The sequence below is a fragment of the Acanthochromis polyacanthus genome, chromosome 12 (assembly GCF_021347895.1).
Source record: "Acanthochromis polyacanthus isolate Apoly-LR-REF ecotype Palm Island chromosome 12, KAUST_Apoly_ChrSc, whole genome shotgun sequence".
In the NCBI taxonomy this organism is placed as follows: Eukaryota; Metazoa; Chordata; class Actinopteri; family Pomacentridae; genus Acanthochromis; species Acanthochromis polyacanthus.
This window is the reverse complement of record NC_067124.1, coordinates 38384337-38395886: the sequence shown is the minus strand read 5'-3', so window position 1 is coordinate 38395886 and position 11550 is coordinate 38384337. Positions and strand designations below refer to the sequence as shown.

General features: G+C 42.6%; 1 protein-coding gene across 3 annotated transcripts in view; it reads left to right on the top strand.

Moving 5' to 3' along the window:
* Window positions 1–11550, top strand: part of adar (adenosine deaminase RNA specific) — a 31521-nt gene that overhangs the window by 13922 nt on the left and 6049 nt on the right. For 2 of the 3 annotated variants that reach the window (XM_022199473.2, XM_051956824.1), the window contains exons 3-13: window positions 685–992; window positions 2569–2758; window positions 3693–3868; window positions 4174–4309; window positions 5902–6140; window positions 7224–7380; window positions 8062–8230; window positions 8462–8555; window positions 8661–8777; window positions 10711–10838; window positions 10915–11097. In XM_022199473.2, coding sequence (XP_022055165.2) covers window positions 685–992; window positions 2569–2758; window positions 3693–3868; window positions 4174–4309; window positions 5902–6140; window positions 7224–7380; window positions 8062–8230; window positions 8462–8555; window positions 8661–8777; window positions 10711–10838; window positions 10915–11097 — 1897 coding nt within the window. The remainder of the gene's footprint in view (window positions 1–684; window positions 993–2568; window positions 2759–3692; window positions 3869–4173; window positions 4310–5901; window positions 6141–7223; window positions 7381–8061; window positions 8231–8461; window positions 8556–8660; window positions 8778–10710; window positions 10839–10914; window positions 11098–11550) is intronic. The other variant, XM_022199474.2, reaches the window with a different exon arrangement.

Genomic DNA, 11550 nt, shown 5'->3' with positions numbered 1-11550 from the left:
TACGTAGCCTGGGAATATGACGGAATAGAGGAACGTAGAGGCAAAGAACAAAATTCTAAAACATAACTAAAATGGAAACTCTGGAAACTTCCGGGGATGCCAACGATGTTTGTGTGTCAAAATATTACGTCCAGTTTTATACATGGATTAAAAGAACAGTTTGACATTTTAGGAAGTGAGCTTCTTCGTGATCTGTCGGTTGCCTTTGATCGTCTTTAAATAGATAGATACTTTATTAATCCTGGGGGAAATTTAAGTGTTCAGCAGCTTACATACAACATAAAATAACAGAAAGGCAGGTTAGTAACATTAACAATAGAGGTTAGTATGTAAAATGCATATAAAACGATTCTAATTTTAAAATCTATAGGATACTAAATGAAATTAAAGTTCAGTATACAGTTTTCTTATTGACAAACGGATATTGTGACGTGTAGAAAACACGATTCTGCATCTAAGATAAAATTTATTTGGCAGAAAAGCGGGATAAATTACTTTGGAAGCTTTCTCATGTGGTGTAACACTGGCAGAGACATCTAATATATATTTTCTGTTGACAGATGGGTAAAATTCAATAAATGAAATGGTCAGACAAATTAACTGTGTCGCCTGGAAGCACTAATTACCCACTTAAATGTGTGCTAATGCTGCCGTTACTTCATGCTTCCCCGTTCCTCCCTCCAGCAGCCGTCTTTTCCCTCGTGTAAAGACGAGGAGCCCAACGAGGGGCAGTGGGCCACCGACGACATCCCAGAATTCCTCAACGCCATCCGCAGGGAGACCGACGCCGAGAAGCTGGCGGCGGAGCAGGCCAACGCCGTGGGAACGGTCGCCGTGTCGCTGGCCGCCCCGCCGCCTCAGAACCTGTGGGCCAAACTGCAGGAGGTGAGGCTGAAGAACCCGGTCAGCGGCCTCATGGAGTACGCCCAGTATCTGGGCCAGAACTGCGAGTTCCTGCTCCTCGACCAATCGGGACCCTCCCACGACCCGAGGTTAGTGACACGAGCCGCTCTGTCAGCTTCTGATTGATGCAAGAGGTAATTGTTGCTTTAGTTAGCGCTGCACCAGGGTCAGTATTTACTCTGCTTAGCGGGCCGTGTATCGACCGAGCTGTTTTAAATGTCGTGTCATCGTGTCGCTTGCACTCATCAAGTCACAGCTCTTTACTTTTACAGCCACAGCGTCTCTTCTTTAACCCTCTGCCAGCAGCTTAAAAAGACCTGTTATCTTTGAAACATGCTTCTCTCTTACTGTCTTGTTTCGTAGCGTCGTCTTTGTTTTTCTTCATGTTTGCACCAGAGTCTGAGATTAATTCCATCTTGTCCGTGTCCTGTACATATGGCAGAATTGACAGTAAAGTTGACTTTGACTTGAAAATACACCCTTTATCAGCTAGAAATCGTAAAAACGGAAGAAAATGTGACACTGGCAGCTTTGAGATGTAGGGAAATAAACCAAATCCAAGCTTCAAATTTCACCCTAATCACATTCTGCCTGTCTCATTTTTAAAAAATCGTCAAAAATAACCCATTTGCCTTAACTTAATCCTGTAAAATCTAAAAAATTCTGTGTCCCACGGCACAACCAAGAAGCCATTGGTGACTCGTGTGTGACCAGCAGTCAGGTGACAAAAATTCAAAAACTTTTAGGCTGAACTGCAGGCTGTGTTTATACAGAACAGAGAGGAGACGAGTGTAGGATCCAAACTAAAAACATTAAGAGGAAAATAAAACGTACTGTAAACTGCTTACACTAAACAAAATCTGTAAAAAAAATAAAAAAATTCTGGAGTCCTTGTTGCAACTGAGAAGTCATGATGGATTCAGCCGAGAGCAAAATTCACGTGACAAAAATTCCCATTCAAAGTGACTCAAAATGTGTCCAAACTGACAAAAACTTTTCCAAAACAGTAGAAAGAAGTGTCCAAAAAGACATAAATTTACCTAAAATGATTGAGAGATTGACCAAAATGACCCCAGCCCCGTTCAGAATGACACAAAATGATCATGAGAGGAAAACCAAAGCTGCTGGATGAATAAAATAAAAGCAGCGTGGCTCACAAACAGAACAGAGGAGAGAGTTGTTGGAGATCCATTCAGCATGGAGAAACATCGTTCTACTGATGATAAGCAGAGTAGAGAGGAAAAGTCTGTACACGCTGGAAAAATGAAAATATTCACTTTCAAAAATGAATTAAAATTTGACTTGAATGACAAAAACGTCACCAAAGCATCTGAAGAAATTGTCAAAAATGATGAAAAATGGTCTCAAACGGATGAAAAAAGTGTCTGAAATGACGAAGTTTTTCCGTTTGTCTTTTCAAAATAAACCTTTCTTGTTATATAATACACTAGCCATTGCTATTAGTAGATAGAAGACATGTCTGATGTTTAAATTCCATGATAAACATCATTTTTTTTGTTTTCCATGTACATATTTGTTGCTCTCTGTAAAGCATCTGGGATCAGTAAGTGAGTGAACCCAGAACAGAAGAACGAGTCGTCTTCTAGTTCTTTAATTAATCATTTACTGACGTGTTATCGTCTCTCCTCGGTCTGTTTTTGCCAGATTCCGTATGCAGGTGATGCTCAACAACAGGCTGTTTCCCATCGCGGAAGCTTCCAGCAAGAAGGTGGCGAAGAAGGATGCGGCCGCTGCGACGCTCCGCATCCTCAACGGGGAGATGCAGGGAGGGTCGGCCAACGAGGAGAACACTGCCAGCGTGGACCAAACGGCAGATTTACTTCCAGATACCAGTGTAAGTTCTTCATTTCATCTGTAAACATGAACGTTTGAGTTTTTTTAAATCCAAGAGAGATGTCCAGACGCACATGAGTAGCTTTAAATTGGAAAAGTTAGTCTGGAGCTTAGCTAGAGAGTTGCTAAACCCGCCTAATGATCAGAATCTGGAGCCCTGTTGGAGCTAAAACTGTTTTAGGGATAATTATCTAGTTTTAAGTAGGGCTGGACCCAAATATCTGAATATTCGTATCTGGATATTAATTTTGGTCTCCAAATATTTGGATATTCGGAACATGTGATCACCCCCTCCTCCCCCCGAGACAAAAATAAGAATATTCGGCGCTCGTCTCTTCCCTTCGCCTTCAGCCCACTTTGGCTCATCTCGCCGTGTTCTGCTCATCTCGGCTCCTCCATTCCTGTTTCTTACCACCACCCTAATGGCCAGGTGGCTGCCGACTCTGACGTCACGCTTCACTTTGTTGCATAAAGACAAGACGCTGAAGACCTCCGCTGTTTGGGAATTCTTCAGTGTAACTGAAGACAAAACGAAGGCAGTGTGCAAAATTTGCGTCCAGGAGACCAGACGAACGGATCCGAATATTCGGGCCGTCTCCACCACATCGCCGCCGCCAACCTTCCCTCCAGGCGGACGTTACGGGGCGGAACGAATATTCGGATATTCGTCTTTAATAGGGCCCCAATATCCGGAGACCAGAAACCACTACTCGGGCCAGCCCTAGAGAGATGTCTGATTGAATATTATTAGTTCGGCCGGACGTACATGAACAGCTTTAAATTGGAAAAGTTAGTCTGGAGCTTAGCTAGAGAGTTGCTAAACCCGCCTAATGATCAGAATCTGGAGCCCTGTTGGAGCTAAAACAGTTTTAGGGATAGTTATCTAGTTTTAAGACCCTGTTAAGTTAAATGTTTCCGTCTCCTTTCTCCACCAGGGCGCCGTCGATAACAGCGGCGTTGAAGGGATGGCGGATGGACCTCGCCAGCCTCTGTCCCGATCTCTACCCGGTGGGAAGAACCCGGTGTCTGTCCTGATGGAGTACAGCCAGCGCAGCGGGAACCCCATCGAGTTCATCATCACCGGGCAGGCAGGACCGCCACACGACCCGAGGTACCGGATCTTAACCCCCATCTGAATCTGGCCTTCGTGTTCGTAGATTCAGCTCCTCTTCCTGCCTCAGAGGAGCTGCTATTTCTGTCCATGTGCTGTAGTCATCTGACAAAGGCACAATGCCATCTCTGTTGATGCACTCTTTACTTCTTTCTGTTCAGTCCGTCCCTCTGGGCAGCTTGGATATACGATACAGACTCGTGTTTTCTTCTTGTAGCTCTCCAGAGAAGCTGCTTGTACGTTAACGTGGCTTTTTGTGTCAATTTTCTGACCGATTCTGTCTCTCTGTCGCCCCCTCTGGCCAGGTTCATGTACAGGGTGAAGGTGGGAGAAAACCTGTTTGCAGAAGCTTCGGCTCCGAGTAAGAAGGCAGCTCGCCAGCTGGCAGCAGAGGAGGCCGTCAAGGAGCTGATGGCTGACGGGAGGCTGCAGCTCAACAAGGTGTGGAGTCAGAAACGGAAAAGAACTCGAGCTGTTCGGGCGACCGATGCGCGGGTTTTTGGGGTCGATGTCAATTTATGTGATCCAGAAAGCCCGATAACTAATTGTACATTTTGTGTAACGTTTTAACCGCACACGATCACAGAGAATTCCTAAACATTCATAACTAGAATTCTTCATTAACAGGTGTGAATATAACTGAACATGTGAACAAAAGTAGGGGTGATTAAATCAGTACGCTCTGCTGCAGTTACATCTCCAGTCCTTCTCTATTTTCTTTATCTTCTGGCACTTTTATTTCCCATGAAAGCCCAGATCTTAAAGCATTATTAATTATTCTTTCCCAGACTCTGTTTCAGGTAATCTTCTAACCTAGCTGCTAGCCGTTAGCATTAGCCAACGTGAGAGATGCTAATTTCCTGGTTTGTGTTTGTTGAGAGAAATTTTTGAGACCACAGAGCGACTAAAGACGGAGAGAGGAGTTTGGATCAGACCTGCATTTAGTAGCTTAGTATCTATGTGTGTTTTGGGTTATTTTATTGTGTTACTGCATTCAGAGTGACTCAGAATGTGTCCAAATTGACAGAAACTTGTCAAAAACAGTAGAAAAAAATGTGTCCAGGAGGGCGTACACCTGCCTAAAACGATTGAAAATTATACCCAAAATAACCCCAAACGTGTTCAGAATGACTTTAACTCCTCTAAAATGATCATGAGAGGAAAACCAAAGCTACAATAAATAGTCAGCATGGCTCAGAAACAATGAACAGAGGAGAGAGTTGTTGGAGATCCATTCAGCATGGAGAAACATCTTTCTGCTGATGATGAGCAGAGAAGAGGGCAAAAGTTTGTAGTGACTGGTAAAATGGAAATATTCACATTCAAAGTGACTTCAAATTTGACAAAAATGGATCCAAGACATTTGAAAAAAAAACGACAAAAAATTCTCCCAAATGGTCAAAAAATGGTCAGAAATGACGAAAATGGTGCCAAAAGTTCAAAAAAATTAAAGAAATTATGAAAAATGGTCACAAACGGTTAAAAACAATTGTCAAAAATGACAAAAAATGGTAGAAAAAAAATAGTTGAAAATGACGAGAAATGGCCCGAAAGGTTGAAAGAATTGTCAGAAATGATACAAATTGGTCCCAAAAGGTTGAAAAATATTGTTAAAAATGACGAAAATGGTCCCAGACGTTCAAAAAATTAACAAAAATGATGAAAAATCGTCCCAAACGGTTGAAAATAATTGTAAAAAATGACAAAAATGGTAGCAAACGGTTGAAAAAAGTGTCTGAAATGACCGAAGTTTTCCAAAGTAGTTGAAAATTTATGAAAATTGCCCAAAACCTATTCAGAATAAACCTTTCCAAGATGATCAAGAGGACTATAAAGAGGAAAATGAAATCTGTGAATTAAATACATTATGGGTCAAAAACAGTAAACAGATCAGGAAAATCAATTTATCAGTATTTTTTTAAAACAATTGGAAAAAGACCGTTAATGGATCGACCCCTCATCAGGAGGAAAGGCGTCAGGGTTGTATTTTTTTTTTTTAAACAATGTTTTTGCCCCCTCTCCGTCCCCTCCAGCCTCAGTTGCCCCTGGGCTCCTCCAGTGACAGCGACAGCGGCGCTTCGGGGACAACCTGCCCCTCGTTGCCTCCTCTGACTGCGGATGAGCTGCGAGCCGCCCACGAGGCCGGAGTCGGAGACCTCATCAACCACCTGAACAACAACGCCGTGTCGGGCCTCCTGGAGTACGCCAGAGCTCGAGGCTTCGCCGCCGAGATCCGCTTGGTGGGACAGTCTGGACCGCCGCACGAACCAAAGTACGTATGAGCAGCAAACACACAGTCAATATGCAAACACACACCAGATAAGCAATGTCCAGCTGTCTAGGTTCATAGTAAAAATATGTTGCCTGGAAAATCCAGACTGGCTTTATTTATGTATTAATATAAATACAAATAAAGGCAGTCTGGCATTGTGATGACAGGAGACGATTTCAAAAAAGAGGGGCTAACGAATGCAGCTTGAACGAGAAAGAACCAGTCAGCGTAACACGGATGTGACGCACAAACAAATCGACCTTGAAGTCCATGTAGTCCAAACAACAACGGCATGCAGCCGAGAAAGTGTCGCGGTGAATGATTACTGCCGTTTTTGTCACAAAAATCTGTGAATACATGGGGTACTCTCAAGTACAACACTTATTTTTGAAAAGGCTACGCAACAAAAGACTCCTTCCTAACGATTAGCGGTGTTAGGAATAACTTTAAATCGGAGCCAAACCAAGTTGGTGCGTATGTGTAAAAGTTGCTTAAATTTACTCACACGTTTGGAACGGGATTTTCCTCTGTACGAACAATGGCAAGAAGCCGAAAGTAACGAGCCATCCACTGCCTCCTCATCGTCGGAAACGTCAAGTGAAAAGAGGCAACGACTAACGCCATCCAAAACGCCAAGAGACCACAAAAAGATTCGCTTTGGCCCCCCTCCTCCTCGTCCTCCGGCATCATCTTTATGGGTAATCCAGGCGCTGAAGATGACGCAGCATTAACTCCCGCCTCCCGTGCTATGATTGGTCGTACCAAAATGTACCGGGAGGGAAACGCGATTCAATTCGCCCAATGCCAAACTGACTCTCCTGTATCTCCTAACATGGAGATAGGAGATTACATGGAGATTCAGTTTGGATTTTCCAAGCTAAAAAATATGTTCTTCATGTATAATTTTTATAATAACTTGAACATTTGTGCTCTAATTTTGTCTGTTTTTCCTCTCTGAAGCTCTAAATGTCACTGAAAACACTCGGCTGGATCTTTTCCTGTATTTTTATTGTGTTAAAAGTTTCCACAGGTCGTTGGTTTTTGGTAAAAACAGTCAAACCCTCCTCTGATCGCCTCTCTCAGGTTCACCTACCAGGCCAAGCTGGGCGGACGCTGGTTCCCTCCGGTCTGCGCGTCCAATAAGAAGCAGGGGAAGCAGGAAGCTGCAGACGCTGCTCTGAGGGTTCTGATTGGAGAAGCTGAGAGGGCGGCTCGAACCGGGGAGCTCATCCCAGCCGAGGTACCGATTCTTCACGATTTCACGTGTTCTGTCTGGATGTTTGAACATGCAGCAGCTCGAAAAGAGTTTTATCCAAACAGGAACGTGATGAGATTGGAGGAAGAAGAAAAGGAACAGGATTCACTCCTCTGATTAGCTGTGATCTAGTTAATCAGCTGATCACCTCACTTACACTGACAAAGTAACAGCAAACATGTCAATATGTACACTTAGATGACTGTAACCTCATGTAAAGTAAAAGTTTTCGTCCATTTCTACAGTTTCTAGATGATAAATCATGTCTTATTAGTGATGTTTACTGGTCGGCGGGCTTGAAAGTGTTTTTTTTTTTAAATATAGAGGCTGTAAAAATGTAAACATCTGTAGCTTTGTAGAGGTTTTCCTCTTTCCCATGTCTGCAGCACCTGTGGGCGCTTTGAAAAATGCTGGAAATCTGGATTTGTTTTCACTTGTTTCGGCATTACATCGACCATATTTTGTGGAAAAGAAATGTGAGCGTTTCCGTGGAGGTGCAGGACTTCATATTAGAAATGAAGAAAAATGTGACAAGAGACCTTTTTTTTTTTTAAAGATTTGGCTCTGAAAGCATGTGTGGTTTTTGGTTCTGTTACATAATCAGGGAGGAATGAGTAATATCTAGTCTGCATAAGAATAAATAACCCTTTTTTCCTCTCGTTTCAGCTCCCGGTGAGCGGCAGCACTCTGCACGACCAGATAGCGATGCTGAGCCACCAGCGGTTCAACTCCCTGACCACCCGCATCCAGCACAGCCTTCTGGGCCGCAAGATCCTGGCCACCATCGTCATGAGGAGAGGCGAGGGCCTGGGGACCGTGGTCAGCCTCGGAACCGGTACGAGCTTCACCTTCTAACCTCTGAAACAAGCGGGGCGGTAAAATCAGGACAGTGTGGCAGAAAGAGAAAAAAAACAAACTGCGCTGCCGTCGCTTTTCTCTGCGATGTCGGGTTCTGCGGTGCTCAGAGGCATGTTGCTGTCACAAAGTAGGTCACTGCAGACCCATTGTCATGTTCTCTGACATTGAACGCGTCCCTTGTTGTTTCCTTTTTCTCCCCTCCTGTCAGGAAATCGCTGCGTTAAAGGGGAGGAGCTGAGCCTTAAAGGGGAGACGGTTAACGACTGCCACGCCGAAATCATCTCCAGGAGGGGATTTGTTCGGTAGGAATGGATATCGACGCTCTAAAAATACCGCCCACCTCCTCCTCTCCTCAGCCCTGCAGGTCATTATTTATAAGTCCAACTCTGCGTCTCCTTTGCTCTCAGGTTTCTGTACAACGAGCTTCTCAAGCACTGCGACGGCGCGGACGACGGCATATTCGAGCCGGCCGAGAACGACAAACTGCGGATCAAGTCTGACATCACCTTTCACCTCTACATCAGGTGGGAGGATCGGATGTTTTCTTTCTCCTTGTTCGCCTCCTCCCAGCGCTCTGTTAGTCACATGCAGCAGGAAGTCCTTCACCAAAGCAGGAGCTGTCAGGTCCTGTAAGGGCAGACTGAACCTTTTTGTGTCTTCAGGGTGAGAGAACGTCGCCGTAGAAACGTTTTCTGGGGAGAAAAAAGTACTTTCTCCAGGGGAAGAACTTCTGAAAAAGCTGCTGCACACGTCTCAAAGCCAATTAATTAAACTCGGAGTGCTGTTTATTTAGCGTTTCTTCTCTAGCATCGTGTAGCATGGTGAAACGTCTTTCTATGTAAATATTTAAAGCATGCAGACTAGTCAAACTCTGTCTAGTTTAAGGGCCACATTCACTCCGCTTTTCATCGGACCAGTAAAATCACAGCATAATAATCTATAAATAACCATTTTTCCTTTGTTTTAGGGCAAAAACATTCACATTTAAAGGCATTATCTTTTTACAGAACATCATGAACTACCTGAACACAGCATTTAGTCATCATGAGTGATGTAGTATTTTACTTTATGATCAAAATGACAAAAGTCAGACCAAAAAATGACAAAAAACAAGACGAAATGCTACAAAAAACAGACGCAAAGGGACAAAAAAACGGACAAACGACACAAGCGAGACAAAAAAATATATACAGAATGACAAAAATGAGATTAAAAAAACAGCAAAAAACGCATCACCCAAAATGATAAAAATATGACAAAACACAAGACAAAAAGGAAACACGAAAACGAGAAAAACGGCAAAAACATGAGACGAATGACAAAAGTCAGACAAAAAATGACAATAAACAAGACGAAATGCTACAAAAAAACGCACAAAGTGACAAAAAAGGGACAAGTGAGACAAAAATATATACAAAACGACAAAAATGAGATAAAAACAACAAAAAACGAAATACCCAAAATGATAAAAAAATATGACAAAACACAAGAAAGACAAAAAGGAAACACGAAAACGAGAAACAAAACGACAAAAACATGAGACGAATGACAAAAGTCAGGCAAAAAAAAACAAAAAACGACAAAATTTTACAAAAATGAGGCACAAATTGACAAAGGAACAATCTAGCGTTTTACTTTATGATCAAAAAATTATTTTAAATTCATAGTTTTGCAAGTTTACAGTCTGCGGTTCATGTCTTCTCTGGAATTTTTACACTTTACAAAGTCGTCACGTGTTTGATGCTCCTGATGTAAACCCACCAGCTTTTTATGATTTATGGCAGTGAAGACAAGTAGAATAAAGAGATTTTTTTTCATGAACTTACACAATTCTAAGCTCAGATTTGTTCATTTTCTCGACGTAAGCAACCAGCACGCAGTTCACTGAAAGACCAGCTTCTGTTTCTACGGTTTCCGGCTGATAAATGGTTTCGTTTTGGTGATGATTAGTTTTTGTGTAATTCGAGGCCAAATGTAGCAGTTTAGAAGTTCGTGATGGATAAAATCGCAACTTTGTCATTCTCTGTAACATGCAATTATAAATATAAAGTAAATATTTCCACATTTCTGAGGACTATAGGTCACTGTGAAATGATTCTGAAAATGTCAGATCTCTATCTTTTGTTGTTCAGAAGTTATAGAAGTCTGAAAATGGTCGAAAGTTTCAAGTCTTAATTTTGGCTGCAATAATAGGGTACCCCCTACCTACTTCAAATGGCCATAACTTTGAAACTAATGACAATAAAGCATTCAAATTTTGGATTTTCCCATCATATATAATGTACTAAATGTATGTAAAAACTTGGCAAAATCTGAGAGGGTCAGGTGGTAAGTTTTCTAAAAATTGGCTGATTTCATACAGAATGACCCTAATGGGACTTTTAGACTGTTAAACTGTTATTTTGATGTTGGGTCATATTAGCTCCATGTTTGTCTTTCTTTTGAACGAATCTTCAGCACGGCACCGTGTGGGGACGGCGCTCTGTTCGATAAATCCTGCAGCGAAGCCGGAGATGAAGTGGAGGGTCACCAGCCTCTGTTTGAGAACGCCAAGCAGGGGAAGCTTCGCACCAAAGTGGAGAACGGTGAGACTCCAAAGCGACCTGACACACTTTAATCCGTCTGTGAGCAGCAGTCTGACTGTGCTGTTGCCTGCACCAGGTGAGGGAACCATCCCGGTGGAGTCCAGCGCCATCGTTCCCACCTGGGACGGCATCCAGCACGGAGAGAGGCTCCGGACGATGAGCTGCAGCGACAAGATCCTCCGCTGGAACGTTCTGGGCCTGCAGGGGGCGCTGCTCTCCCACTTCCTGCATCCAATCTACCTGAAGTCCATCACACTGGGTAAGACACCGGCACACTGCAAGAACAGATCTTACCAAGTCTGTTTGTCTTTTTTAAGTCAGAATGTCTCATCCCACTGATTAAAGATAAATTCACTTAACAGGAGACATTTCAGCAGAAGGAGGGGCTTGTTTTAAGACAATGCATCTTAAATATCTTGTTCAGTCAAACAATCTTGAAATTATCTGGTTTTGAGTTGAATTTTACAAGAAAACTCAAAATAAGTTGAACCTTTGTGTCGTCCTGCGGGTCAGATTAACCCGTTTAAAGTTTGAAATTGTGTAAGAAAAATCTATTTTCTCAGTGAAACTTCTGATGTCCACATTTTCAACATTTTTGGGAAATCTTTGAACATTTATTAGTGGAAAAAAGGAAATGTTAAAAATGTTTAAGAACATTTAGGGAAAAAAAATCAAGTGGATTTGGCTGGATTTTGGTAGATTTTTTTGTGAA